This window comes from Molothrus aeneus, chromosome 3 (genome assembly GCF_037042795.1).
Source record: "Molothrus aeneus isolate 106 chromosome 3, BPBGC_Maene_1.0, whole genome shotgun sequence".
Lineage (NCBI taxonomy): Eukaryota > Metazoa > Chordata > Aves > Passeriformes > Icteridae > Molothrus > Molothrus aeneus.
The window spans coordinates 109,762,936-109,789,222 of NC_089648.1; the positions used below are offsets into that span (position 1 = coordinate 109,762,936).

A 26,287-nucleotide genomic window follows, 5' to 3' on the forward strand; every position below is an offset into this window, starting at 1 on the left:
CTTGAATGGGAGACATCAAGTTCTACTCTCTGTTGAAGTTTCCCTTGATTAAATCTCATCGCCAGGCTCTTCATAGAATCATCAAATGGTTTGGGTTGAAAGGGGACCTTGAAGATTCTCTTGTTCCACACCCCCTGTCATGGGCAGGGACACCTTCCCTAGATTGTGACTCAAAATGCTCCTGTTTAAAAAAAAAAAAAAAGGCTTTCAGAAGTCTTCAGAGATTGGCCCTTTGAAAAGTGAGAATAGTTGTAAACACAGCATTTTTTTATGAAATGTAGAACTGTTCCCATTGCCGGCAGTGAAAATACTTCTGATGGGAAGTCTACAAGAATAATGCTTCCTACCAGATATCCTTTCAAGAGAATGACAGTTCTCCCTAAAACAGCATCTTGAAAAATTTGGGGTACTATTGGGGTACTATTTGGGGCTTTTTCATCTGTGGAAGATTTACAAAAGGAAATACCTGAGTTTCTTTCCATTCTGAGAAGTCAAAGGGAAAGAAAATCACATTACGGAGACAGAGCCAAGAACAAGGACATTTGACTTAGTGATCTTGGTGGTCTTTTCCAAGCTCGATGATTCTGTGACATTGAAAGCAGTGAGGCAGCGACATCTTGAGGAAATCCCTGCTCACTCAACCCTTTGGTGGCACTCCAGGAGTTGTGGGATAAGGGATCTTAGGTTCTTGTCTTTCTTATTGATCCACTGTCTTATCTCAGTATGTCTCCTGTTTATATATTTCAAAATTCACCTTGAAAGAGCCCTTAAAGGAGTTCAGCTACTTTTTATGAATTATAACTTGTATAAGGCCATTCCTACAGATTCAAGCCTTTTTTCCAGCCCTCCATGCCCTCTGTCCATCTCACCATGGGGAATCAAGAGAAGACTAAGCAGAGAGTTAAAGATCCTGATGACCAGTCCTGATGGCTCAGCTTAGGCTCCCCACAGCCAGGTGTTTCAACAGAATCAACAAAAAAACCTCACTGACACAGTGAAGCAAGTTCAGTGAGAGCCATCAAGGTGTTGGGGGAGTTGGATACGGAGGATGTGAAGAGAGACGGGGAGAAATTTGGATTATTCAATCTGAGGAAGAACGTATAAAGGGATCTTATCCCCCCTAACAGTTCCTTGCCTTTCCAAAGGGATTTTAGGACCAGAAGAATTCATCTGCAGACATAAAGCCACATCTGGCTTCATGAGATAGGATAGGGAAAGCTGAAGTTATACTTTGAAGAAGCATAACTTTGAAGAAACTTTGAACACTCATCCGGCAAGTAAAGACCACTCTGCTATGGCTCATCCCCTGCCCTTCTGAGGGGATTTGGGGTACAGAGTTATGGAGTGGGAGGGCAAAACAAAGTGTCCAGGAGATGATAGGGGACATGACCCCGGTGTGATTTGAACACACAGCCTTCTGATCTGGAGTCAGACGCGCTGCCATTGCGCCACGAGGTCAGCAGTAAGGCAAGTTTTGCTCAAATATCTTCCTGGAGTTTGGGGCATTCTTTGAGGGAATGGGAATTTTGCTTCACCTGGCAGAGAAGTGGCACCATCTTTGTCTGCCTTGCCTTGCTAAACAAAATATTCTAGATATTTCAAATATCTAAATGAGACACTTCAGAGGAAGAAGGCCAAAAATGGCCACTGCCCAGAGCAGCCCTGCAGAGCCTCTCCCAGGAGAAACACTCCTGGATGTGGTGTCTCCAGAGGGACAGGAAAAATGTTGGCCCAGTGTTGGAACCCTGGTTACTAAGAATTTTAGACTTTCTGTGCTGACAAGCACTGACCCCCAAGAGAACACTGCATTTGACCTGAGGTTGTGGAGAAAATTTCCAAAATTGAATGATAGAACTGGGATTATGGGTGTGGAGTTTGAATAGAAGTGTGTAATATCACATAGTAGAAAACTTAGAGTTCAAGGTTTTAGAATATAGTAATAGATATAAAACAAGATAGAGGTTTTAGAGCAGAATTTAGTCCTTCTTGTTCACCTTCTTCTTCTTTGTAGGTTTGAGTAGTATTGTGTAATTAGAAAAAAAATCTGTATTGTGATCCACAAGTAGTTAGTCATTAAGTCAAAAATAAAAATAATTTAAGTGTCATTTTTTAGTTAAACAATTTATCCTTAAAAAACCTTATAGAGAGAGAGATACAACTCCATTTTTAGTTTGTTAAAATAAGATACTGTAGAACTCACAGTTTGTAAAACTATAATATAGACAAGAACTAATAAACATCTGAGTCCAAACATGAAATTCCATCTTACGCATTTAATCCCAACCTTAACCAAAAAAAAGGCAAAAACTCCACAGCCCAGTACTTCCCTGGAAACTGAAGCCCCATTCACCTGGAAGGTGCATGGATATCAAACCCATGATTCACAGGTCACAGGTCATAAGCAAAGTGCAGGACACAGCAGGGAGGTGTGGTGGGTGTCTGCTGCACTTTGCCTCATGAGGAAGCTGAAGGGAGTGAAGGCTTTCTCCAAAAAAAGAAAAAAGCTTCACAACTGCAGGCTCAGTCGCTCCAGGGGGATCAGGACTTATCTCCATGTGATATTTCCCTGGAACACCAGTGTGGAGTGGTACAGTCAGTCCAGGGGACTACTGGAGTGTTTAAGGACAATGATTCAATGTAAGACGATGGAAATAGAGAAAGGTTTCTGATGAATATCATGAGAAGTTTTTCTCAAGAAGAGAGTAAAAAAGAAGAGTCTGGTCCATCCCATCTCAGAGGCCAGGTGAGAATGTTCCTGAAATGAAGGAAGAATGTGATGATGGCTGGAGACGGGGACCAGGTACTTCCCAAGGGCAGAACACTCTGGGATGATAAAATTCCTTCCTTGATGACCAAATGGACAATGAGGAACATAATTTATCTTGACTTTGGTTTCACCTCTGACAAGGTCTCCCAGACGTGTCCCTGCAGCAGGACATGCACACAGAGCAGCTGAGCTCAATCCAAAGACAAAGCAAAGGGCCACGACCAGGCACTGAGCACCTTGGGGTCAGGGTTGGAGGTCCAGGGGACCCTTCACTGCTGGATGTTGAACTGGCTGTGCTTTGGGGTCTCTGTGGTGGGAGCAGAGGCTGTTCCACACAAGGAAGGACACGGCCAGCCTGGCAGGGACCTGGGGGTGACCAGGGGACAGGGCCAGTGGCGCAATGGACAACGCGCCTGACTACGGATCAGGAGATTGCAGGTTCGACTCCTGCCTGGCTCAACACTTTTAGCCAGACCATGGAAATTCCTCCTGCTCCTTTCTGAGCACCTTCCTTCTCCTGACCATCATCCATCCTCCCTCAAGCTCCTCATCTCCTCTCCCACACTCCAAAAGGGGTAGGGATGGAGCCCACACCAGAGACAGGGGCACCACAGCAAATCCCACAGCACAGTGCAGGTGCCTCCAGAACTGCTGTCCCACAGCCAGGACAGAGCCAGCACTCCCAGGATGTCCTGGCACCTCCTGTGCCCTGGTCCCAGCCCCCTCCAAGGCTCACCCTGCTCCTGCTGCCCTTTGTCAGTGCCTTGACAAGCTCTGCTCTGGAAGCAGTGCCCTGCTCACAGCTTTGATGTCACAAAATGATGTTCCTGTGATGGTGATGTTGGAGAGATGGAAAAAAGCCTGGAAGGTTAAGGACCTCAGGAAGACAGCTGTCCCTTGTCACCCACACCACCAGTTTCAGGGCGATCCAGGCAGGGCTTAAACCTGCAGTCTCTTGATCCATAGTTAGGTGTGGTCATGGTCCATTGAGAAACTGACCCCAGCCTCTGATCCCACCTGCTGTCCTCACTTCAGGACCACATGGATTTATTGGTGGTTAAAGGGAACTGGCAGGATCTCAGCTTGCTCCCACCTGCCCATTCCATGTCAGCCTTGCCCTCCTCACCTGTGCCCCCACAGGTTCCACCACCCAGGAGAGGCAATGCCTGTACTGAGCTCCAGGCTCAGCTCAGCTGCTCTGGAGGGTTGGAGGGCACATCCTGCCTTCCTATGGGATGTGTAGTTAAACTTCCCATGTGTAGTTAAACTTCTCAGGCCTCATAGAACTCCCTGGAGCTGTGGTGCCCAGTGGAGGGGAAAGCTTAGCCCAAGGCCACCTCCACTTGCTCCAGCCTGGTGACAGAGAGGGGGGCAGGTGAGTTGTAGTAAGATCTTGCTTGATGGCCAATTGGTCTGGGCTTCCCTATACATGGACACCTTCAACCTTCCTGGCCCAAACCACAGACACAGTGAAGGTAGAAAACAGTGATGACAGGACCACGAGTGTGCAAATATGGGATGAAGCAACAAAAGAATACGGAAATGGGAATTTTACGTCAAATAACAGTGATTTGTGTTGGAAATTACACGTGGTGTCCTCCAGTCCAGACTTCTGCTTAATTTATGATGAGCAGATCAGGACTGCATGCTCAGGCTCTGAATATTTCCAAGGATGTAGAGGCCCACAGCCTCTCTGGGCTCCTCTCTTATTGATTTACCATCTCACAGAGAGTTTTTTTCCCCAGTCAGAGCCTCCCCTGATGCGAGGGAGGTTTTGCTGTGCAGGAAGGGATGACACTGGAAAGAGTCAGGGCACCATGGGGGAAGATGTCCCCTTGTCAGCACCAATGTGACAGCCAGGCTGTGGGCAGGAAAATTGCGAGCCAGGCAGGAGTCAAACCTGCAATCTCCTGATCCGTAGTCAGGCGCGTTGTCCATTGCGCCACTGGCCCAGCCCTTGTGGAGCCCTGGGGGTTCCTGTTGCTGCATAGGCTTTGGGACAGAATTAATTAAGAACAGAAAAAATAGATTTTAGGTGCTCACTGGGAAGCAGGTGATCTAATCCCCGCTCAGAGCACAATGGTTTTCGACATCAGGTTGTAGTCAAACTTTAAATAACTCCAAGGATGGAAACTCCAAAGCTTCGCTGGGACCTTCTCCTACTCTGAGACCATTGCTGTCACATGGAGAACTTGGCAAGGCACTGGCAAAGGGCAGCAGGACCAGGGTGAGCTTTGGAGGGGGCTGGGACCAGGGCACAGGAGGTGCCAGGACATCCTGGGAGTGCTGGCTCTGTCCTGGCTGTGGGACAGCAGTTCTGGAGGCACCTGCATTGTGCTGTGGGATTTGCTGTGGTGCCCCTGGCTCTGGTGTGGGCTCCATCTCTATCACCAGGCTGAAGCAAGTGGAGGTGGCCTTGGGCTAAGCTTTCCCCTCCACTGGGCACCACAGCTCTAGAGAGTTCTATGAGGCCTGGGAAGTTTAACTACACATCCCACAGGAAGGCAGGATGTGCCCTCCAACCCTCCAGAGCAGCTGAGCTGAGCCTGGAGCTCAGTACAGGCATCGCCTCTCCTGGGTGGTGGAACCTGTGGGGGCACAGGTGAGGAGGGCAAGGCTGACATGGAATGGGCAGGTGGGAGCAAGTTGAGATCCTGCCAGTTCCACTTAACCACCAATAAATCCAGGTGGTCCTGAAGTGAGGACAGCAGGTGGGATCAGAGGCTGGGGTCAGTTTCTCAATGGACCATGAGCACACCTAACTATGGATCAGGAGACTGCAGGTTTAAGCCCTGCCTGGATCGCCCTGAAACTGGTGGTGTGGGTGACAAGGGACAGCTGTCTTCCTGAGGTCCTTAACCTTCCAGGCTTTTTTCCATCTCTCCAACATCACCATCACAGGAACATCATTTTGTGACATCAAAGCTGTGAGCAGGGCACTGCTTCCAGAGCAGAGCTTGTCAAGGCACTGACAAAGGGCAGCAGGAGCAGGGTGAGCCTTGGAGGGGGCTGGGACCAGGGCATAGGAGGTGCCAGGACATCCTGGGAGTGCTGGCTCTGTCCTGGCTGTGGGACAGCGGTTCTGGAGGCACCTGCATTGTGCTGTGGGATTTGCTGTGGTGTCCCTGTCTCTGTTGTGGGCTCCATCCCTACCCCTTTTGGAGTGTGGGAGAGGAGATGAGGAGCTTGAGGGAGGATGGATGATGGTCAGGAGAAGGAAGGTGCCCAGAAAGGGAGCAGGAGGAATTTCCATGGTCTGGCTAAAAGTGTTGAGCCAGGCAGGAGTCGAACCTGCAATCTCCTGATCCGTAGTCAGGCGCGTTGTCCATTGCGCCACTGGCCCTGTCCCCTGGTCACCCCCAGGTCCCTGCCAGGCTGGCCGTGTCCTTCCTTGTGTGGAACAGCCTCTGCTCCCACCACAGAGACCCCAAAGCATGGCCAGTTCAACATCCAGCAGTGAAGGGTCCCCTGGACCTCCAACCCTGACCCCAAGGTGCTCAGTGCCTGGTCGTGGCCCTTTGCTTTGTTTTTGGATTGAGCTCAGCTGCTCTGTGTGCATGTCCTGCTGCAGGGACACGTCTGGGAGACCTTGTCAGAGGTGAAACCAAAGTCAAGATAAATTATGTTCCTCAGTGTCCACTTGACTTCAAAGAAATCATCTCTTCAACGAAATCTATTATTTTGGTGTAGGCTGATGTGCCTTTGGTAAATCCTTGGCCTTCCAGTCATTTTCACACCTTTCCTCCTTTTGGGCATGGCTTTCTGAGGGATTGTTTCCATAGTCTTCAGGCAGATCCCGAACTGTGATTGCCCAGACTGGAGCTTTCCAGATGGTCTTCCTTAATAATTCTTGAAAAAAATCTTTCCCTGTTGTTCATCAGAAACTTGTCCCTTTTTCCATAATCCTACACAGAGTTATTGCTCTTGATTCCCCTCCGGATATCTCCAGATCCTTGGAGATATTCAGTCCCCTGGACTGACCCTACCACCCCATGCTACCCTGCCAGGCAAGCATGTCCAGTCCTCCAGAAGTGTCTGAGCCTGGAGTTAGAAATTTTCCTGCATTTTTCTGAGGAAGGCATTAACTCCTTCTTGAGGTAAATTATGGAAGACACCCACCACAACACAACCTCCCTGCTTGCATCCTGACCCATAATTTCCAACCAGCACAGCTCTCTGCTCAAAGGAGAGCTCTGGACACCATGCTCCCCATATGGTCTAGTCCATGCCCCTACACCCTAAGCCCTGCCCCTCTGTCTTGGTTTGAACAGACAGGTGTCTGCAGGAGCCTTCCTTGAAATGGAAAATGCAAACCCCTTCCCTGAGAATTATTATAATTTTGAAATTAAGGGGCTCTCAGGCAAAGATATGGGAATAGCAGTAACAGTTCTTTACTAGGAAAATTAAAAATACAAATGCAATATTACAAAAAAAACACCCCAAAACAAAAAACCAAACCAAACCACTGTCAGTGGCAGAATATGCCCTGCCACCCTGTGGATCAGGGTGCTGGCAGCAGTCCCATTAAATGGTGGCTCAGCCCTCCTGCAGTGCCAGCTGTGGTTCTGCTGGAGCAGGGATCCTGTACAAGGGTGGAGTTCTCCTCTAAAGCTCCAGGGGTGCTGTAGATGGGCCTGGTCTTCCTCTGGGAATCCAGTGGAAAAGAAAGCTACTCCTCTGGGAATCCAGTGCAAAAGGTTGCCTGTGGTGTCCCAACTTCAGATTATATCCAGGTAGGAATGCTTGGCTCCTCCCCCTGGGTGTAGCATCTCCCAATGGGGATATGTAATTTTATCAGTCATGCAGGGACACTCACTGGCCATGAACAGAAGAGATCTCCTGGAGGGAAGATGGATTGTGGAAGAGATAAAGAAAACTGCCCAATTAACAGAAGATAACTGCCCCACCTCCAACAGATGGAAATAGAATACACACCCCCTGGCTAAGACACCCTCCCACAGAACAGCCCCCCAGAAAAGCAGAGGGGTGCCAGTGGCACCCCAGACTGACCCCAGTGTGATTTGAACACACAACCTTCTGATCTGGAGTCAGATGCGCTGCCCTTGCGCCACAAGGTCAGGATGTAGTGGGGTCCTTGGGCCTGGAATTGCCCCCTGGAAATGTCCTTTCCATGGGGACCACCCTGGGGTGTCCCTGCACCCCAGGAGCAGGGCTGTGGCTATGGAGGGGCAGCCTGAGGGGAGGGTGGCTACAGAGACCAGCCCAGGCTGCAGGATGGAGGTGTGGGGTGGGATGAGGGGAACTACGAGGTCAGTGAGGGCAGGAACCAGGCTCAGGGATGCTCCAGGGGAGGATGGTGGCTCAGGGGGGAACACAGGACAGCCCAAGGTGGGTTTTGGCTGTGGGCTCAGAAATTATTTTGGCTGTGGGCTCAGAAATGTTTTTGGCAGAGTGGAGCACCCATGGGCTCAGGCCAGTCACAGCTCCAGATGTCCTGCCCCAGCCACAGCCCTGTGCTGGCTGAGAGTGGCACCTGGAGCTCCTGCAAGGAGGACAGGATGCTCCCTTGTCCCCAGCCCCACCACTGCAGCTGCCCAGTCCTTTCCTCATGGGTGCTGAGGGCAAGGCTGCCATGGACAGCTGTATCAGTAAGGAGGAGAAGCCTTCCTTAGCCCTCTCCAACTCCATTCCCAGCTTCATTCCCACCCCATGGAGACATGCTGGAGACAGCCTGCTGGGTACCAGGGTGTCTGGAGAGGGGCAATACAGGCAGGGGCTGTGGGCAGCAGTGCAATGGGCAAAGCACCAGGAAACTCCTCTCTGGCTCAGCCTAATCCTGGTAAGAGCAGAGCTGTCAGTGTTTCTATAGTTACAGAGATTTTTAAAGTGATAGAAATGTTATAAAATTATATGAAGTTAGGAAACATTAACTTCATAGTTAAACACTTACCCTGAATGTGACTCCCTCCAAAAATTCTATTCCGCTCTAAAATTTGATGCCTGAAACCAAATCCTATCCCTGCGTTCCAAACATATTAATAATCACCATGCATTTTCCCTGTGGATTACCAGTGCTGAGGATGGAGCAAAGAGGCATTTCCTCTTGCTTTTACCTTTTCACCAGAGCAAATTCTGCACCACGAGGTCCCTTCCTCCTCCAGCACCTTTTCCCACAAGAGGGAGCCAGGAACCAGCTCATGGGCTCCATGAGCTGTAAATCAGGCTGGAGATTAATTTTGTTCACTGAGAATCCTCCATCCCAAGGCCAAACTGGAAATTCAGCTTGTTTCCTTCCTGGAAATGAAGTGTTTTTTCCTCCACAGCACAAAGTTTTTGTCTATTCAATCCCAATGGTTGCTATTAGATTTTCCCCCCATATTTTCCCTGCTGACCACCCCCAGTGGCACCTCATCCATCCCACTCTTGTCACTTGCTCCTCACAATGTTGTAGATAAAGTCAGGTTTTCAGCCAGTCCCAGGACCACTTCAGCCCAAGTGCAGTCAAATCCTGCTGATTTACATTGCCATTACACAAATCTGGTTAAGTGCTTTGGGGCAGCAGATGTTTCCCATAAATTTAGCATCCCAGGTATTATTTTCAGAGGCGTCCCATGACTGAAAGCTTCAAAATTAATGAGAAGTCTTCCCTTCTCATAAAAACTCCCTTGCTCAAAGGGATGTGAGTCCCGGGCCAGATCAGCAAAACCCTCCAGGGGTGGGGACTTCACCACTGCCCTGGGCAGCTGTGCCAGGGCTGGACAGAGCTTTCTGTGAAGGAATTTTTTCCTAATTTCCAATCTAAAACTCCCCTGGTGCAATTTGAGGTGATTCCTATTGCTCTGTCCCTTGTTTCTTGGGAGAAGATCCCAACCCACCCCTGGCTGTCCCCTCCTGTCAGGGAGTTGTGCAGAGCCACAAGGTCCCCCCTGAGCCTCCTCTTCTCCAGGCTGAGCCCCTTTCCCAGCTCCCTCAGCAGCTTCTCACAAGAGATCCTTAGCAAGGGGCAGAACTTCCTCTCTGTGTGAGCATTTCTTTTGTGATCCATATAAAACATGTCTCTGACCTGGAATAACCTGGGAAAGAAACCTGGGAAAGGAGGAGAACAAAAAAGAGCAAACAAAGTGCAGAGGAATCAAGGCAGACTGAGATGGTTCTTGAATTTCAAAGAGTTGGGTTTTTTTCTGGGATAATTTCTGATCCTAATTTGAAGGGGACTGTCATATCTGGATATCATCACTGGATATGAGCACTTGTGGTCTGATAGTGAGGACATTCTGGAAATGATGGGGAGGGATTTTGAATGTGAGATTACTGGGCAATCACTCCTCTTCCACTATTGTTAACACACTTGAGGTTTTAAATTTGTACTTCACCTCCCATGGAAATAAAATTTTAAAAGGCAAACATTTTCAGGCCATCACTACAGAACAAGACCATTTTTTTTCTGATTTAAAAAATAATTGCTGAGAAAGCTGAGTGTCTGCTCCAGTCTGACAAAGTACAAGGACAGATCCTGTCTGAGAGCTGAGATGAATATCTCAGCTAGGATATCCTTGGATTCAGAGGGAACCTGAGCCAGCTGAAGGGTTCTTGTTGCAGCCTTTGTTTCATCCCTGTCCCTGGAGTACCTGGAAATGGACACAAACACCTCTCCTTCAGGACTGGATGGCACCTGCAAATTTGCAAAGGAAAGCAAACAAAGAAAGCAGGGAGGCAGACAGAGAACAATGCACATGGCTGAGGGGGAGGTTTTATTGTTGATATCGAGGCTGCTGGGTCAGAACAACATCAAAAAATACCTTGCACAGAAAGAGGCTGAAGTAAATGATGGAGGGAGAACCTGAGCTGTCAGCTGCCACCTCCATGCGTCTGCTTGATATCATTCAAACTCTGTACAGAAAAATGCTGAGGAAAACTCATTAATCTCACTTGTCATGTGCTCTTTGTGCACCTGCAAAGTTGAAGGTGCTGCTGGTGACACCTGAAAACTGATAATCTGCACTTCATGTATCATAGAAACATGGAGTGGAGGAAGGTTTGGGATGAAAGGAATCTGAAAAATAATTTCATCCCATGGACAGGATGACCTTCCACTAGACCAGATTTATTTTTTTTCTTCACAGCACCTTTCACAGAAAAAAAAAAACTACAACTATTTTATATGTTTGTGTATGGAATGATTATTATAATTTATTTATTTATTATCTTGGGAACAGTTGTTGCATCACAGGACAAGCAGCAGGATCAGATATTCTCTGTTGTCCAGAGAAGCTGTGGCTGCCCCTGGATCCCTGGAAGTGTCCAAGGCCAGGTTGGATGGGACTTGGAGTAACCTGGGATAGTGAAAAGTGTCCCTGCCCATGGCAGGGGGGTGGACTGGATGATCTCTAATGTCCTTTCCAACCCAAACCATTCTATGATTCCATGATGATTCTATGATATTCCATCTGCCTTCTCCCCACCAAACAATGGCTAATTTCCTCCAGACAATCCATGACCAACCACCTTGACATTTCAAGTTAATGATGCTCCCTGGGTGGATCCATATTGATAAGGGGCCCTCCCAGCAGCCTTCCCAGTGGTCAGGCAGGCAGGCACAGCTATTTGTCCCCCTGTTTTTGTGCCCCTGGGCCATTGTTCAGGTTTAGCCACGTGCAGAGGTCAGGCTGTACCTGCTGCCTTCCTCTGCCACCCCTGCCAAGGTTCCCCAGACAGACCCAGCTGTTCCCACTGCCCTATAAATGCCAGGGTGCTCCCTCCTCCCCTGTCAAAGGTTCTGGCATTGTGGCCCTGTCTCCAGGCTGCAGCTGAGACCTTCCACCATGAAGCTCTTCTCCTGCCTCATGGCTCTCCTGCTTTTCCTCCTCCAGGCTGTTCCAGGTAAGGGCCAAGCCCCATGCTGGGGTTTGCCTGTGCAGGAGGCACAGCTCGCTCGTGTGGTGGTGCAGAATGTTCTCCTCAGCTCCTTTTCTTAGAGCAGCTCCCTTTTTCTAAAAGCAGAAGTGAAAAGTTAACCTGTGGTGAGCAGGTGTCACACCAGAACCTCCCCACACAAGCTTCTGCCAGGTGTTGGGTCTTATGACTCTTTGAAATGTTTTTATGCCATTTTGTGGCACTATTGATGGTGGCACCATGGAAATCACCTCCTCTTCTAACCCCAGGGTTAAAAATTGTCTCCTCTGTGTGGTAGAAGAGAGCAGAGGTGTTCCCTGGTATTGTTCAGGTTGAACTGCACCACTGACTTCAGCTGTTTGAATATTCTGGTTCCCTTTCCTCAGCCCTTCTGCTGCACTGACTCATCTTCTCTTTGTGCCTTTATCCTACCTGTTCTTCATGCTTAATGAAACTCTTCACCTTGAAGAAAGGCTTCCAGAGAAAGAAGGGACTGGCCAAACTGCTAGTTCCTGTTAATTAAGCCAGATCTTGCTTTTGTTTTTTTTTAAAATTTTATCTTCAGGGCATGTGGTGACCGTGCTGTCCCTTGCATGCCCCTGCAGCACTGCAGTCCCAGAACTCAGAAGCATCCAAGACTGGGCTGTCCCTTCCCATTATAGCACGAATGGCCAGGATATGTTCAGAAAATTGCCATCAACCCCTGTGTTTCACTCCAGTTGTACAAAAAACCTTCCTTGAAATGCTCTGAGGTCCCATGAGTTCCTCCACCTTCTGGGTTTTGGGGTTATTTGTGTCAGATCCCTAACTGGGGTCTGTGGGGTTTCAGCAGGAGGAATGGAGATGAGAATGGACTGATCCTGCAGCACAGCTGGGAATCCCATTCCCCCTGTGTTGGGAAGGATGGAAGTTTGACAAGAAAGTCTCACAGATATGTATGCTTGGCAGAAAGATTTTTGAATGTAAAATCTGACGAAGGAATAGAGATGGAAGCAAGTTTTGATATAGAAGAAAAGAATTGCTGAGTCTTACTGGATAACCAAGGAGGCAAAAGTTATATTAGTTAGAAGGGGTTTTTATGACTTAGAGCAAAACATAAACCCACCTCAAACAAGAAGATATTTTTACCAAGCAGAAAGATAGTACAGGCAAACAAGTCAGCAAATGGTGCAAGTAGAAAAAAGGTCTCAGAATTTTCCACTGCAAGAAAACTGAAAAAACAACTTCTAGCTTAAACTGTAATGTACTAACTTTGAGTGATTGGAGAATAGTAACATGAATATGGTAATTATAGTAGTTATGATAGGCTATAGGTGAAAGTTAAGGTATAGATTGGCTCTACTGTATTTTCAGCAAAGAAAAGTATTTAATGCAGCGCAAACAAAACCAAAGGGTCTCCAGGCCTGCCTGCAGCTGGAGCTGACAGCTGTAGGCACAGGCTCTGTCACCCACCACCCTGGACTGCTGTAACCTCTTGGATGTAATAAACTGCATTTTGAAGAGCTGCCTGGAGTCCCACATCTCTCATTTTGGCTCTTACACCCCTGTAGGTCTCGGCTTGCCCAGGGACACCTCGCGTTGTTTGGAATACCACGGCTACTGCTTCCACCTGAAATCCTGCCCGGAGCCCTTCGCTGCCTTTGGCACCTGCTATCGGCGCCGGAGGACCTGCTGTGTTGGTACGTGTGGGAACCCTGACCAGCAGGGCAAAATCTGGGGGGAAAATGGCTGAACTCAGCAAAACAAACTTTGCCTCCAAATCGTAGAATCACAGAATGGTTTGGGTTGGAAGGGAACTTAAAGCTCATCCAGTTTCACCCCCCACCATGGTCAGGGACAATTTCCACTGTCCCAGGGTGCTCCAAACCCTGTCAAACATGGCCCTGGACACTTCCAGGGATGGGGTCTTAGCCATCTCTTTCCATGTACAAAGATGGACTTGTGTGTTCCTCCACTCACCTCAGTGTGGAGCCTTTGGGGCTGGCCAAAATAACCCAAAGCTCCACCTCCAACTGGGGAAATAAAATAAAAGTTTTGGCCCGCAGAGAGTTCTCCTTCCTTGGTAAATCTTCCTATGATTATCTGTTGGGGGACTGCTGGCTGCACCCACCCTGCTGTACTTAATAGATGCCAACTGATCCTGTTATTTTATCTGAATCTTCCCAGAATTGCTTGTTTTTGGTGCTCCTCAATAGATAATCCTCAGCATAACTCATTCATGAATATATACTTTAGAAACAACTGTGCTAATCCTAAAGTTCCTCTGATCCAGCGTCCTGGCCAGAAGTGGATATTTCCTTGCAGTTACTCTGTGTGTGACCACAACCACATCATTACATTTCCTATTATATTATATTATATTATATTATATTATATTATATTATATTATATTATATTATATTATATTATATTATATTATATTATATTATATTATATTATATTATATTATATTATATTATATTATATTATATTATATTATATTATATTATATTATATTATATTATATTATATTATATTATATTATATTATATTATATTATATTATCCTGGATTTTGTGAAATTGCAGCTCAGGATTTTTAGATTTAGGCATCCTTGTCTTTAAAAGTCCTTACTGGATTTTTCCCCCAGTTAGGAATTCCATTTATTTTAAAACCTGATCCCTCACAATTTTATTCAGTGCCACCTACTTGAAATGCAGTCATTCTGCATCCATCTTTTTCACAGCTCTACAATATCCCTCCCTCAGTTAATTTTTTTCCAAGCTGGTGGGTCACAAATTCCATCTTTTACAGACGTGCTGTGATAAGCCCCAAAGTTCATCTCTGTGTCTTTGCTTTTGGAGACTCAGCAAACACAACTTCCCAACAATTGTTGTGTATGAGGTGGTTTGGATGGCCGTGTCGGGTTTCCTGGTTTGACTCAACCCCTCTGATTTGCAGACACCACATCCAACTTCCACATCTGCCAGGATGAGGGGGGCCATTGTGTGCCCCCAGAAATCAGATGTCTGCAAGAGCAGGAGGGGCTCTGCCCTCGCAGGGGATGGAAGTGCTGCACAGAAGTGTGACAAGGACCTCGTGGGACTGCAGAAACCCATGGGAAGGAACAGCCAAGAAAGCAAACAAGTTTTATTCCAAGTGTTGTAGACGTATCTGCTGTTCTCAACATGCAAAGTGTGTCATTATCTAGAGGTGACATGTGTCTTTATATAAAGAAAGCAATAAATGCTAAATAAACAGGTGTAACAGTCATTTATTTATGGAAAGAGGCAAATGTCTCTCTATTTTACCCATGTGCAGAATTACACAAATTTGCTGTTGTATCCTTGGAAACCCCATCCCTTAATCCTTCTTACCAGCCTAATTTTATTTACCATGTTTGATTTTACACTTGGATGCTTTAGAAGACTGAGGACACTTAATCACACAATCATTAAGGTTGGAAAAGATCTCCAAGGTCAGTGAGTCCAACCTGTGACTGATCCCCATCTTGTCACCCAGCCCAGAGCATTGTGTGCCACATCCAGTCATTTCTTGGACACTTCAGGGAGGGGCTGAGGAGCTGGGAAAGGGGCTCAGCCTGGAGAAAAGGAGGCTCAGGGGGGCCCTTGTGGCTCTGCACAACTCCCTGACAGGAGGGGACAGCCAGGGGGGTCGGGCTCTGCTCCCAGGGAACAGGGACAGGAGGAGAGGGAACGGTCTCAAACTGTGCCAGGGAGGGTCAGGTTGGACATCAGGAGGAATTTCTGCATGGGAAGGGTGGTCAGGCATTAAAACAGGGTGCCCAGGGCAGTGATGGAGTACCCATCTCTGAGGGATTTAAAAGAGAGACAGATGTGGCATTTGGGGACGTGATTTAGTGGTGGCTTGGGAGAGCTGGGGAATGGTTGGACTTGATGATCTTGGAGGCCTTTTCCAACCTAAATGGCTGTATTACTCTAGCTATGTTGTTCTGTTTGGGTATTTTTTTAGGGAGAGAGGTGCTTTTAATTTTACTCTTTAGCCTGCCAGTTTAAGATGTGTTCACAGAGCAGTTTTATCGCCACAGCTGAAGGGACAGCAAACAGCAGGGCCAGGCAGGGCAGCTGGAGCATCACATTTTACAGCCAGAGCTGCACACTCACCACAGATTTACCACCATGAGGTGCATTGCTGAACTAACAAACAGCTCTTCCACCAGCACTGTGTGCTCACCACACTCAGGAATGAAGCCTCCCAAATTCCTTGGAAGCCAAAGCAGGGGAAAAAAAAATTACACCCAGGTTTCAGCTGGAGAAAATATTCACACGAGCTCAGATTAAAAATTAATCACTCCCAGCCTGCATCCTTCTCCTCCTTGCAGATCCTCAGGACTCTTCCCTTGCAGGTTGCTTCCCTCCTCCCTGTCACTTCCAGGGGATTTTGCTGGCTGCAGGTGAAGAGCAGAGGATCTCCCTGAGCTTCTTTTGTTTTTCCTGCTGGAATTCTACCAGCTGCCAAGGAGAGGAATCAGGAAAGCCAGTAACCAGTGAATGTGAAAAAGTCATCATTGTTTGGAGCAGCAGTGCTGGGTCAGAACGACACAAAAGGGTTTCTCAGCAGCAAATGTTATTCCTGGGACTGGAATATAATTAACTCCTGCCTACTCCTCCCCTCTTCCAGGATGCCATCCAGCATGCCAGCAGCACACAGAGGCTTCTGTGAAATGTCACTCCCAGCCCTGGGATTTTCCAGCAGAGCCAAAGGAATGGGGATCCTCATGCTCGTTTTCATATTCATCTCCCTGACGCAGCACGGTAAGACCAGGAAGGCCTGGGGTGGTGAACAGGATATCTGGGAACAGGGATAATCTTTCTTCACTGTGTGATAGCTACTGAGGAAAGATTTTCTGGGTGAGAGAGTGGGTGAGGTGCTTTGGGAAAGTTCATTATTTAATCCCTTGGGGAAACACAAAAAAATGAGCAGGGAGGAGGCTGTGAAAATGGGGCACACCACTGAGTTAGGAGAAGCCCTGTGCTCTGGGAAAATGTTCCTGCCTTTTCTCAGGCTGCAGTTGCCTCCTCGGCAGGGAGAGGACAGCCCCTCTGACCCCCCATGCATGGTCTTTGCCAACATCCTGAAAAAACAACTCCATGATAAAACATTCCTTGAGGGAGGTTGGCTCAGCAGCCTGGGATTTCCAGCCTGGATATCTGAACCTGTCCCTGGGTGTGCTCAAGGTGCCCAGGCTCTCTGTGTGCCTCCAGTGCTGGCTTGGCTGCCTGGGAACATGGAAAGAAGGAATCCCATTATTTTTATCCATGAATTTGCTGCTCCCTTGTCCAGGAGATGCCCATGGACCAGACAGCTGTAACCAGGGAGGGGGCTTGTGCCGAGTGGGGAGCTGTGTTTCTGGTGAATACCTGGCTCAGTTCTGCTTTGAACCCGTCATTCTCTGCTGCAAAAATCTGTCACCTGCCACCACAGAGAGCTGAAGGTTTCCAGAGGAGCCACTGCAGCACATGGAGAGATGCAGGCTCCACTGGCACGGCACGAGCAGCTGCTGGGAAGGAGATTTTGCGGTTTCTGTGGCTGTGGATTCACTCATGGACTCCTGAACACTTTGGTTTTGCTGTAATTTTTTAGGAAACACTGTGTGACAAGAAGAAACTCGGGCCACCCATAGCTGTGGCCCTTTTGGGAATCTGATTGTTATCTGACATGCCCAGGTGAAAACTTGCCTTTCTGCTTTACCTGAAACCAATAAACCTGAGCTTTAACAAAGCAGCAAATGCCCACCTGTGAGTCAGCAACGCTGCCAGTGGTGGGATGGCACTGAGCAGGAGTGGCCACAGCATTCCTCACCTCCCCAGAACACCGGGGGGACTCTGTGCCTTTATTTCCCTTCCCAGAGAAAGCAGCTGCAATGGGGAAAGTCGTTCTGGCATCACTTTTGGTGCAAAAGGCACCTGGTTTGACATAAAGGTGAGTGTGGTCTGTGCTTCTCAGGCAGGATCCACCCCCATCCACTTCTCCTTTCCAGGCTGTGCCAGGCTCCCAAGGCAGTCATGGAATCCCAGAATGGGTTGGGTTGGAAGGGACTTTAAAGATCATCTCATTGCCATGGGCAGGGACACCTTCCACTATGCCAGGGTGCTCAAAACCCATCCAGCCTGGCCTTGGACACTTCCAGGGATCCAGGGGCAGCCACAGCTTCTCTGGGCATCCTGTGCCAGGGCCTCCCCACGCTCACAGGGAACAATTTTTTTTCCCTAAATCCTAGGTTTACTTGTTTTAAACATGGTGGGGAGGGGATCTGAAAGCTGTGTCCCATTGCCCTGACAGGCTGCCCTCTCCACCCATGGACTGCATTTCTGGTGCAACTCCTTTCCCTTTTTGTCACCCAGCCCCAAGGAAATCAGTCTCTTTGTCCCTCACAGCTTTCTTCCTATGAGCTCCCTCAGCCTAAATTAATTTTCTGTCCAAATCCCCTCTCAGCCCTTCTGTGTCTATTCAACAAAAAACTTTGACACTTCCCTGCCTTTGTCAGCTCCTGGTCTCCCTTTCCAGGTAAAATATTTCTCTCTGGGTCAATAATTTCTGTGAAAGCAAGGAAACAATGATGCAATCAGAGAGCCATGCCAACCAGCTGAGGCACTGGTCAGACAGAGCCAGGGAAAAGTCCTCTCTGGGAGATGAAATTCCTGTTCTGATGAATCAAACAGGAAAATTCCCACTGACCTCGCCAGGGTCAGGCCCCACTGCCAGAGGAATGACCATTCATCCAAGAGTCTCCATTCATCCAAGAGTCTCCATTCGTCCAAGAGTCTCCATTCATCCAAGAGCCTCCATTCACTGATGAGCAGCCCAGTTGCTCTCCTTGAGTCACCACTGGCACTGCAGTGATGCCAGTGCTGCTCTGGAGATGCCCTGCAGCTGGATGAACACTCAGGGGAGCCAGATAACCCAGAGCTGGCTGTGGCTTGGGAACAGGTTCTGAAAAGAGGGACAGGGCTGAATCCAGAGGCAAATTCCTGCCCATGTCCAGCCCGCGCCTCTGACGCACGCGGATGAATGAGGAGAGCACGGGAAGGGCTTGGGATCAAGGCACCTCTCCAAATCAAACAGTTTATTTCTCACATTCATCCACAGGGTTCATTGCTCCCACCCCTCATCTGGGAATGCTCAGCCATCCTGGTTACAGCCTGGTTTCCCAGGAAAGTGAGGAGTGGGCTCCTGCAGCTCACCTTGTACATTTCTCTCATAATCACTGAGCATCCTGACCCTGATATGCTTCAGACCTACTGGCCAGTCCACCAGGAAAGGTGGAAAAGCTCAATTTATAGGGAATATTGTCCCTCTGGCACTAATTGTCCCTCACAGGCATGGTCCCACTGTCCCACTGCTGTGTGTTCCCTTGTTTGCTGATCTGGATGGAAATAACCTTAAAAAAACCTCCAAACCACAACCCAACAACAACCAAAAAAAAGAAACAAAAATCCATCATTATTTCAGCCCAATGAATAAGATGAACTGAATTCCCTTCCAGTCTCACAGAGAGGGAGGAGAGAGAAAGCACCAAGGATAGGGTGGATGGTGGAGAATGGCACTTCCAGACCTTATAAAACTGTTTCTTGATGTGGTTTCTTCACCCCTGAACTCACCTGGGGCAAAGCAGCCAGCTCAGCTCACGGGGAGTTGTCACTATATGACATGAAACAACACAACGTGGACACACTGCTGTTTTTAAGGTAAAAAAGGGAAGTTTATTTTCTAACTCTAACATTTATAGATTTCTAAAAGTGACAGTGGATTGGAGGGTGACAGTGCCACCTCTCCGATGACACTGGACAAACCAACAGCCCATCAAATTCCTCCTCCTCCATAAAAGAATGCAAAACAATAAGTTATTTGCAGAATTTGTGTGAGAAAGTTCGTTACAAGAATGTCAACATCAGAAGGTTCAGAAAATCTTAAAAAAATCAGGGTGACAGGGAATTGCTTGAACAGCAGCATGAGCTGCTTTGGTGGAAGTGTATCACAGGGAATGCTGCTCAAATTAATTAAACCCTAGTTGGAGTACCCTGTAACCCTGGGGAGGAGGAAGATTCTTAAAATCATCACAGAATCCCAGGATGGTTTGGGTTGGAAGGGACCTTAAAGACCATCCAGTTCCCACACTCTGCCATGGGCAGGTGAAAGCCAAATGAAGAAGAGGATTTTGGTGGGAAATTCTTGACTGAGCTTTGAACTCCAGCTGTCTGTGCCTGATAGAGCTCAGAAAGCTACAAATAGGGGTTCTTTAGTACTACCTTAGCAGACCTATACCTAAAGGAGATGCAAAAAAATCATCCAGACATCTTGGGATGTTTGTTTGGGGTCTCTGCAGCCACACAGACAGCCAGGACAGAGCTCTACCCTCGTGCCAGGTCTGTCAGCCAGGACAAGCCTCCTGCATAACTGGGGATTTCAGTCCATCAAAGCATGGCATGGATTCCCTCAGCAGGATTTGTTTGCTGTTCCCAGGCAACAGGCCAGTGTTTGTTTGGCAAAGAGAGAGCCAAATCCTCCTCTTCTGCCCTAAAAAACGTCCCTGTGATGTGCAGTCAGGAGCAGGATGGGGCTGGGTGGGCTCCTGCTTGGGGAAGCTGAGGTGCCACAGCCACCCTTGGATCCAGGCTGTCCCTCACATCCCTGCCAATCCCACGCAAACCAGTGCAACCCCCTGCGTGCCTGGATCTTCCTTCGCCCCTGCATAAAGAGAAAAGGGGTCACATTCCAACATTCCACCCCCTCACATGGAGCTCTTCCCAGTCCTGTGGGGTGAAAGGAATCACCTGAGCACAGCCCAGCCCCAGGCTATGCTGGGGAGATCAAATAGGCCAGGATTCTGAGGCTGTACCTACACGAGTAAATCAAATCACATGAGGCTCAGAAGTCAGTGGCTGCTCAAATGTGCTGCTAGAAAATGAACTGTTTTCCACATTGTTCCTTGGCACGGTTTGGAGGTGGGCACATGCCAGGAATGATCAATAACTGACAGCTGGATGTGGCCCTGCACTGGAAAGGAGAAGTTGATTGCACAAGTTGTGCTCTGGCCATTTTCTGTGGGGCAAAACCCATCATTTCCTGCTGTCTCCAGCTCTGGAGGCTCTACTTGGGACAGACATGGACCTGTTGAAGAGCGCTGAGAAGGCCATGAAGAGTGTTTTGGAAAGAGAGCCATGGAGGGTTTCAGGACTAGGGCTGAGCCCAGGGCTGAGCCCACAATCATTTCTTCACAGGTTGAATTGCAGGGCTCTATCAGAGCTTGCTTGTTTGGCAAAATGCTGCCAGTGGGATTGGGAGTAGGAGGTGGCATCACAAGCTGGCAAAAGGGTTCATTCACCCCAGGAATTTCTCCTGCTGGCAAAAACTTCTCCCAGGATGCATTTAAAAATCAGCCTGCTCAGGTCCTGGCCTGAAGGCAATGAAGTCAGTGGAAACATCCCTCCCATTTGGGGCCAGAGAGCAGATATAGATTGATTCGACTCCTCCCAGCCCCAAAACCTCTCAAGCACCCAGGAGCCCATTCCTGTGCCACGTGTCTGAGCACAGATCAGCCTTTGTGCATGGTGAGCTCTGAAAAAAGACATCTGCTGGCAGGTTGGGAAGCAGGAGAGGGTGGGAGGCTGCTGGGCCAGCCCCACTGGGCTCACCAGAGGCTGAGGCCAACCCAGCAGCAGGACCATGCCAAGGGGAGCCAGACCAGCTGTTGTACAAGCAGTTGCCCAAGGGACAGAGATTTCCTGCCCCTGATTTCTGGAGGAAATCTGTTTTTTGTTGGTACTGGATAGTCCTGGACTTCTTTCCCAAGGCACGTTCTGCAGCTCAAGCCCAGCTGCAGAGCTGGGGTTTGTAGTGGTGTGGAGGATGCAGCCTGGTCCTCATGGAGCCTGCAGCATCCAAATAGCTCCAGGAACAAATCACCCTCTGCAGTGGTGCTGCTCCCAGCATGGGAGAGCAGCTGAGCTGCAGACAAACACCTGGAGCTTTGCCATCCAACATTGGGAACACCGGGGCCACGTGGTACCCTGGCCCCATGCTCCACATCCTCTCTGGAGAGCACCAAGCCATCTGCGCACACATGTTCAGACACTGCAGGTCACACACTCAGAGCAGGACACTCACAGGAGCATCCACACGTTCCTTCCTGCTTGGACTGCAGCTCAAGCACTGCTGTCTCCTTTCTGCTGGATTAGCTCTGCCCAAATTCTTTGCCTTGGAAGCTCTTTCCTGCGAGGGTGGGGAGGCCCTGGCACAGGTTTCACAGAGAAGCTGTGGCTGCTCCACCCCTGGAAGTGTCCAAGGCCAGGCTGGATGGGGCTTGGAGCAGCCTGGGATGGTGGAAGGTGTCCCTGTCCATGGCAGGGGGTTGGACTGGATGATATCTAATGTCCCTTCCCACCCAAACCATTCCATGATTCCATAATTCCACAAAATCCTGCTGCACTATCTCTCAAATTGGAGATACCAATCCTCAGAGGTACAGGGTGAGCTATTGCCTTCCACCCAGGCAAGGCACCAGCACTTTTCCAGAGGCTCACACACATCCTTGCATCCAGCTCTCCCCCAGGTGGGTTCCAAGGTCCATCTCCCTTCCCAGGCTGTGCCTGGCCAGTTTGCAGCTCACCCTGGTTAAGAGCTCGGTGTTCCCTGCTCCAAAGTCCAGCTGGTGAAGGCCCCTTTATCTGCACTGTTTGATGAAGGTGATCCTTGTTCTGTTCAAGCAGCCTGAAGGACATGGGGTTTGCACTTTCCAGCACCCTCTGGCACCCAGCCTGCAAAGAAAAATCCACTGAGGTGACTTCTGAAGGGAAAAGGGAAGACTTGGTGATGGCCTCCACTGCATCACCACTGTAAGAAAAACCTTTATAAAGTTTCTATTTCCTCTTCCTCCATTTGTTCTTGGCTGGGGGACATTCCTGCTCATTGTTTGCTTTGTGTTGTTTTCCCAAGTTGAAATGCAGGTCTCACCTCTACTGATTTCCTGGAACTGACCTGGAGAACTGGTACAAACCTGAGAGCCTGCCAGGATCCCTGGGAGAGCTGTAATCCACCTGCTTTCCTGATGCCCCTGAGTATTGCAGGGAGATACCCCAGCTTTCCCACTGAATGAGTACATAAATGAATAAAATATTAAATTGCCATTTTTTCTTGACAGTTGTAAACAAAACCTTGGCAAGCATCCTCTCTGCAGCCTGGAAGTTGTGAAATTGAAGCAGATCCATGATTTTTTTAAGGATCCCATTATTTTCAAGCCAGCTCTGTCTGTTGGGGAGTGCTGAGGAGGAGACTCTGGATTTTTTCATGCTTGTCTATGTCAGTGCTAAACACAGAGAGTGAGAGCTGGAAAAAAAAAAAAAAAAACCAAAAAACAAAACCAAACCAAAACACAACATTTTGATACTGCAAACACTTGGACTGGATTTTAACATCACATGCTTGAGCCTACAAAAACAGAGCCAGACTGGGTCAGTCCCAACATCCTGTCTCCAGCAGCAAGCAGTAGCAGACTCCCCAGTGCTCAGTGTAATTGTCAACAAAACCCTGATTTTCCCCCCTCACTTTTTGGTCTTTTTCCCTCGATTTTTTTTCCTTGATTTCCTCTTTCTGTCTGTAACACAATGTGACTGAGAGCAGGCACACCCTGTGCAACTGTTTGCCGTCATGTTGAAATGCACCTGAGATTGACAAAGTTCCCTCCACTCCAGGAAAATTACACAACCCCCGCCCTGGCCCCTATAAATCCAGAATTTCCCTCTTATTCCTCTCTTTAGGGCCCTTCACTCCTCCTCGGGGTGGAACCTCCACCCACACCGAGCCATGAGGATTCTCCAGCTGCTCTTGGCAGTCCTTGTCATTCTCCTCCTCCAGAGCGCTCCGGGTAAGGACAAAATTCTCACAGGGCTTCCTGCAGGACTGTGGAGAGAGAAAAGGCAGGTTCCTACTCTTCTGAGGTAGAAGAGGACAAGACAGGGCCCCCAGGTCAAGGCTGAGCTAACTCGTGCTCCCAAGGAAAAAATTTCTCCTGGGATGGTCTCCATGAAGTTCCTGCATGCAGCTGTCCTGAGTTCACAGGTTGTGTATCCCCTCTTCTCTGCGCCCTCAAAACTCACCCAGAAATGCTGAGCCTAAGCCAGGAGCCTGAGCTTTGCTCCTGACCAGGATAGAAGCCTCATCCTCCACCAAACAAGGAGAATCCCATTAAATTCTCCATGAGTGGAATACAGATGTGGCAAATGCAGGAAGATGCAAATGTGGCCAGAAGGTTGAGGGAGGCGAGTTTCACCCTCTGATCTGCTCTGGTAAGATCCCACCTGCAAAGCTGCCTCCAGATTTGGGATCCCCAGCATCAGAATCTGATGGATCAAGTCCAGAGGAGGCCATAGAGATGCTCCAAGGGCTGGAGCCCCTCTGCTCTGGAGCCAGGCTGGGAGAGCTGGGAGTGCTCACCTGGAGAAGAGAAGGATCCAGGGAGAGCTCAGAGCCCCTTCCAGAGCCTAAAGGGGCTCCAGGAGAGCTGGAGAGAGGCTTGGGATGAGGGATGGAGGGACAGGACAAGGGGGAATGGTCTTAAGCTGAAGGAGGGTAGGTGTAAATCAGATATTGGGAAGGAATTGTTCCCTGTGAGGGTGGTGAGGCCCTGGCATAGGTTGCCCAAAAAGCTGTGGACTCTCCATCCCTAGAAATGTTTAGGGCAAGGTTGGATGGGGCTTGGATCAGCCTGGGATAGTGGAAGGTGCCCCTGCCCATGGCAGGAGGCTGGAAGTTGATGGTCTTTAATGTCCATTCCAACACAAATCATTCTGTGTATCTTTGATTCTATAAAACCAAAACTATCTTTCAGGGGGGAAAAGAAGAGGGAAAGGCAGATAATCTACCTTTTTTTGTTTGTTTTCTTCTGGGATTCTGGTTTGATAGAAATTTATTTCTTGGCTTGGCATTTTTGCTGGCTGCTTGTATACACATGTCAGAGATTTGGGTTCCATTCAGGTGTAAGGTCACTATGATGTTAGCAGGACTTTGGTGAAATCACATTTGCAGAAGGCAAACCTGATAACCAAGAAGAGGAGATTTACTTGCTTAGCCTGTTTATCTTGTCATTTATTTAACTGAAGTCCTGGGGACAACGAAGGGAGAGAGAAGGGTTTGCCCACCCCACTGGTGGTGGTGGTGGACCCTCCAGAACCCCAAAACTTGGTGTTTCTGCTGTGTCTAAAGAGAAGCAGCACAGGCCCTTTTAATCAAAACAGCAAAAGATTTGAAAAACCCAAGCAAACAAAAACTCCAAAACACCAAGAAGCCAAAAAATCTCAAAAGGAAACAATAGGTGAAACACCTGTTCCAAGAGGCACTTCTCTGTCTTTTGATGCTGTCCAGCCTCACCTAACTCATCCAACCTAACACAGCCAACCCAAACCTGGCTGTCTCACCCAGGCCAGTCATTAGGAGAGTCCCAGTGCTTGCTGGATGGAGAAGCTCCTTCCAAGCACATCTGATCCTCACCGTGGAACCACCTGAATTTCCCTGCTGCCAGCTGAGAGCATCCCATGCTCAGCCACCAACACCAGTGAAGTTCCCAGTAGGATTTGGGGCTCTGAGTAGGTTCCAGCTCTCCTAACCAGTTCTCCTATCCTCTTTGCCCAGCAGCCAGAGGCCTTTCAGACACCCAGCAGTGCAGAAACAACCGTGGCCACTGTCGGAGGCTCTGCTTCCACATGGAGCGCTGGGAAGGGAGCTGCAGCAGCGGCCGCCTGCGCTGCTGCCGGTGACAGCAGCCACCCCAGGGTGCTGTGACAGCCCCAGGAGAGCCAGCACAGCCATCCTGCAGCCAGAAGCGTACACAGGACCTGCCCTCAGGCACCTCAGTGCCTCCACGAGCAGCTCGGTTTGTCCGCCACCAATAAACCTCTGGGTTTGCTGTGTCCTGCTGGGTCCGTGCTTCCCCCTCAGATGGAGCACCCTGCCTGCTACTGAGGGGTTGATGGTGCTGGAGGTGCACTGGGGGATCCAAACTGTCTGCACAAAGGTGGCAGATGTGGTGTGTGTGACCGTGTTCACAGGGTCTTAGGACGAGGGAAGAGACAAGGATCTGACTCCATGTTTCAGAAGGCTTGATTTATTATTTTATGATATATATATTATATTAAAATTATATTAAAAGAGTAGAAGAAAGGATTTCATCAGAAGGCTAGCTAAGAATACAAAAAGAAGGAATGAAAACAAAAACTTCTGTCTCAGACAGAGTCTGAGCCAGCTGACTATGATTGGACATTAATTAGAAATAATTCTATGAGACCAATCACAGATCCACCTGTTGCATTCCACAGCAGCAGATAACCATTGTTTACATTTTGTTCCTGAGGCCTCTCAGCTTCTCAGCAGGAAAAATCCTAAGGAAAGGATTTTTCATAAAAGATGTCTGTGACAGTGGTGTAGGGGCAAGGGGTGTCCTTCCAGAGTGGCAGCAAGAGAAGGATCTGCTGGGCTGGTCCAAACAGTTCTGAAAACTCTCTTTGGACCCATTCCTCCACCTCTGTCTCAGTCACTGCCTTTAACAACCTCAATTTCTAGCTCTGTTCAGAAGAGGCCATGGCAGCATTCATGCTCTTCAAGGGGATGGATCCAACACAGAGGTATGATTTTCCCTCCAGAAGTTCCTCTTCCT

The 26,287-nt window shown here is 48.6% G+C and overlaps 2 protein-coding genes and 5 non-coding genes across 8 annotated transcripts; 3 read left to right on the forward strand and 4 right to left on the reverse strand.

Annotated features, from left to right (window-relative positions):
- Window positions 1-1,386: 1,386 nt before the first annotated feature.
- TRNAW-CCA (transfer RNA tryptophan (anticodon CCA)) lies at window positions 1,387-1,458 on the reverse strand. The gene has a single exon. It is a non-coding gene; the product is annotated as a tRNA-Trp (tRNA).
- Window positions 1,459-3,153: 1,695 nt separating this feature from the next.
- Window positions 3,154-3,226, forward strand: TRNAR-ACG (transfer RNA arginine (anticodon ACG)). Its single transcript has one exon. It is a non-coding gene; the product is annotated as a tRNA-Arg (tRNA).
- A 1,420-nt stretch (window positions 3,227-4,646) lies between these two features.
- Window positions 4,647-4,719, reverse strand: TRNAR-ACG (transfer RNA arginine (anticodon ACG)). The gene has a single exon. It is a non-coding gene; the product is annotated as a tRNA-Arg (tRNA).
- Window positions 4,720-6,037: 1,318 nt separating this feature from the next.
- Window positions 6,038-6,110, reverse strand: TRNAR-ACG (transfer RNA arginine (anticodon ACG)). The gene has a single exon. It is a non-coding gene; the product is annotated as a tRNA-Arg (tRNA).
- Window positions 6,111-7,773: 1,663 nt separating this feature from the next.
- Window positions 7,774-7,845, reverse strand: TRNAW-CCA (transfer RNA tryptophan (anticodon CCA)). Its single transcript has one exon. It is a non-coding gene; the product is annotated as a tRNA-Trp (tRNA).
- A 3,705-nt stretch (window positions 7,846-11,550) lies between these two features.
- LOC136554155 (gallinacin-11-like) lies at window positions 11,551-14,687 on the forward strand. Its single transcript, XM_066545956.1, has 3 exons — window positions 11,551-11,608; window positions 13,171-13,299; window positions 14,560-14,687. Exons 1-3 carry the CDS (start codon window positions 11,551-11,553, stop codon window positions 14,685-14,687), a joined length of 315 nt encoding a protein of 104 aa, XP_066402053.1.
- Window positions 14,688-16,107: 1,420 nt separating this feature from the next.
- DEFB125 (defensin beta 125) lies at window positions 16,108-25,391 on the forward strand. Of its 2 annotated transcripts, none has more exons than XM_066545959.1 (3): window positions 16,108-16,169; window positions 16,261-16,394; window positions 16,924-17,266. In XM_066545959.1, the coding sequence occupies exons 2-3, from the start codon at window positions 16,262-16,264 to the stop codon at window positions 17,070-17,072; spliced, it is 282 nt and encodes a 93-aa protein (XP_066402056.1). In that variant the 5' UTR covers window positions 16,108-16,169; window position 16,261; the 3' UTR covers window positions 17,073-17,266. The 2 variants fall into 2 exon arrangements, with proteins under 2 accessions (XP_066402056.1, XP_066402055.1); XM_066545958.1 differs by lacking the exons at window positions 16,108-16,169; window positions 16,924-17,266 and adding exons at window positions 23,397-23,503; window positions 25,270-25,391 and having other exon boundaries at window positions 16,320-16,394.
- The last annotated feature ends 896 nt before the right edge of the window (window positions 25,392-26,287 follow it).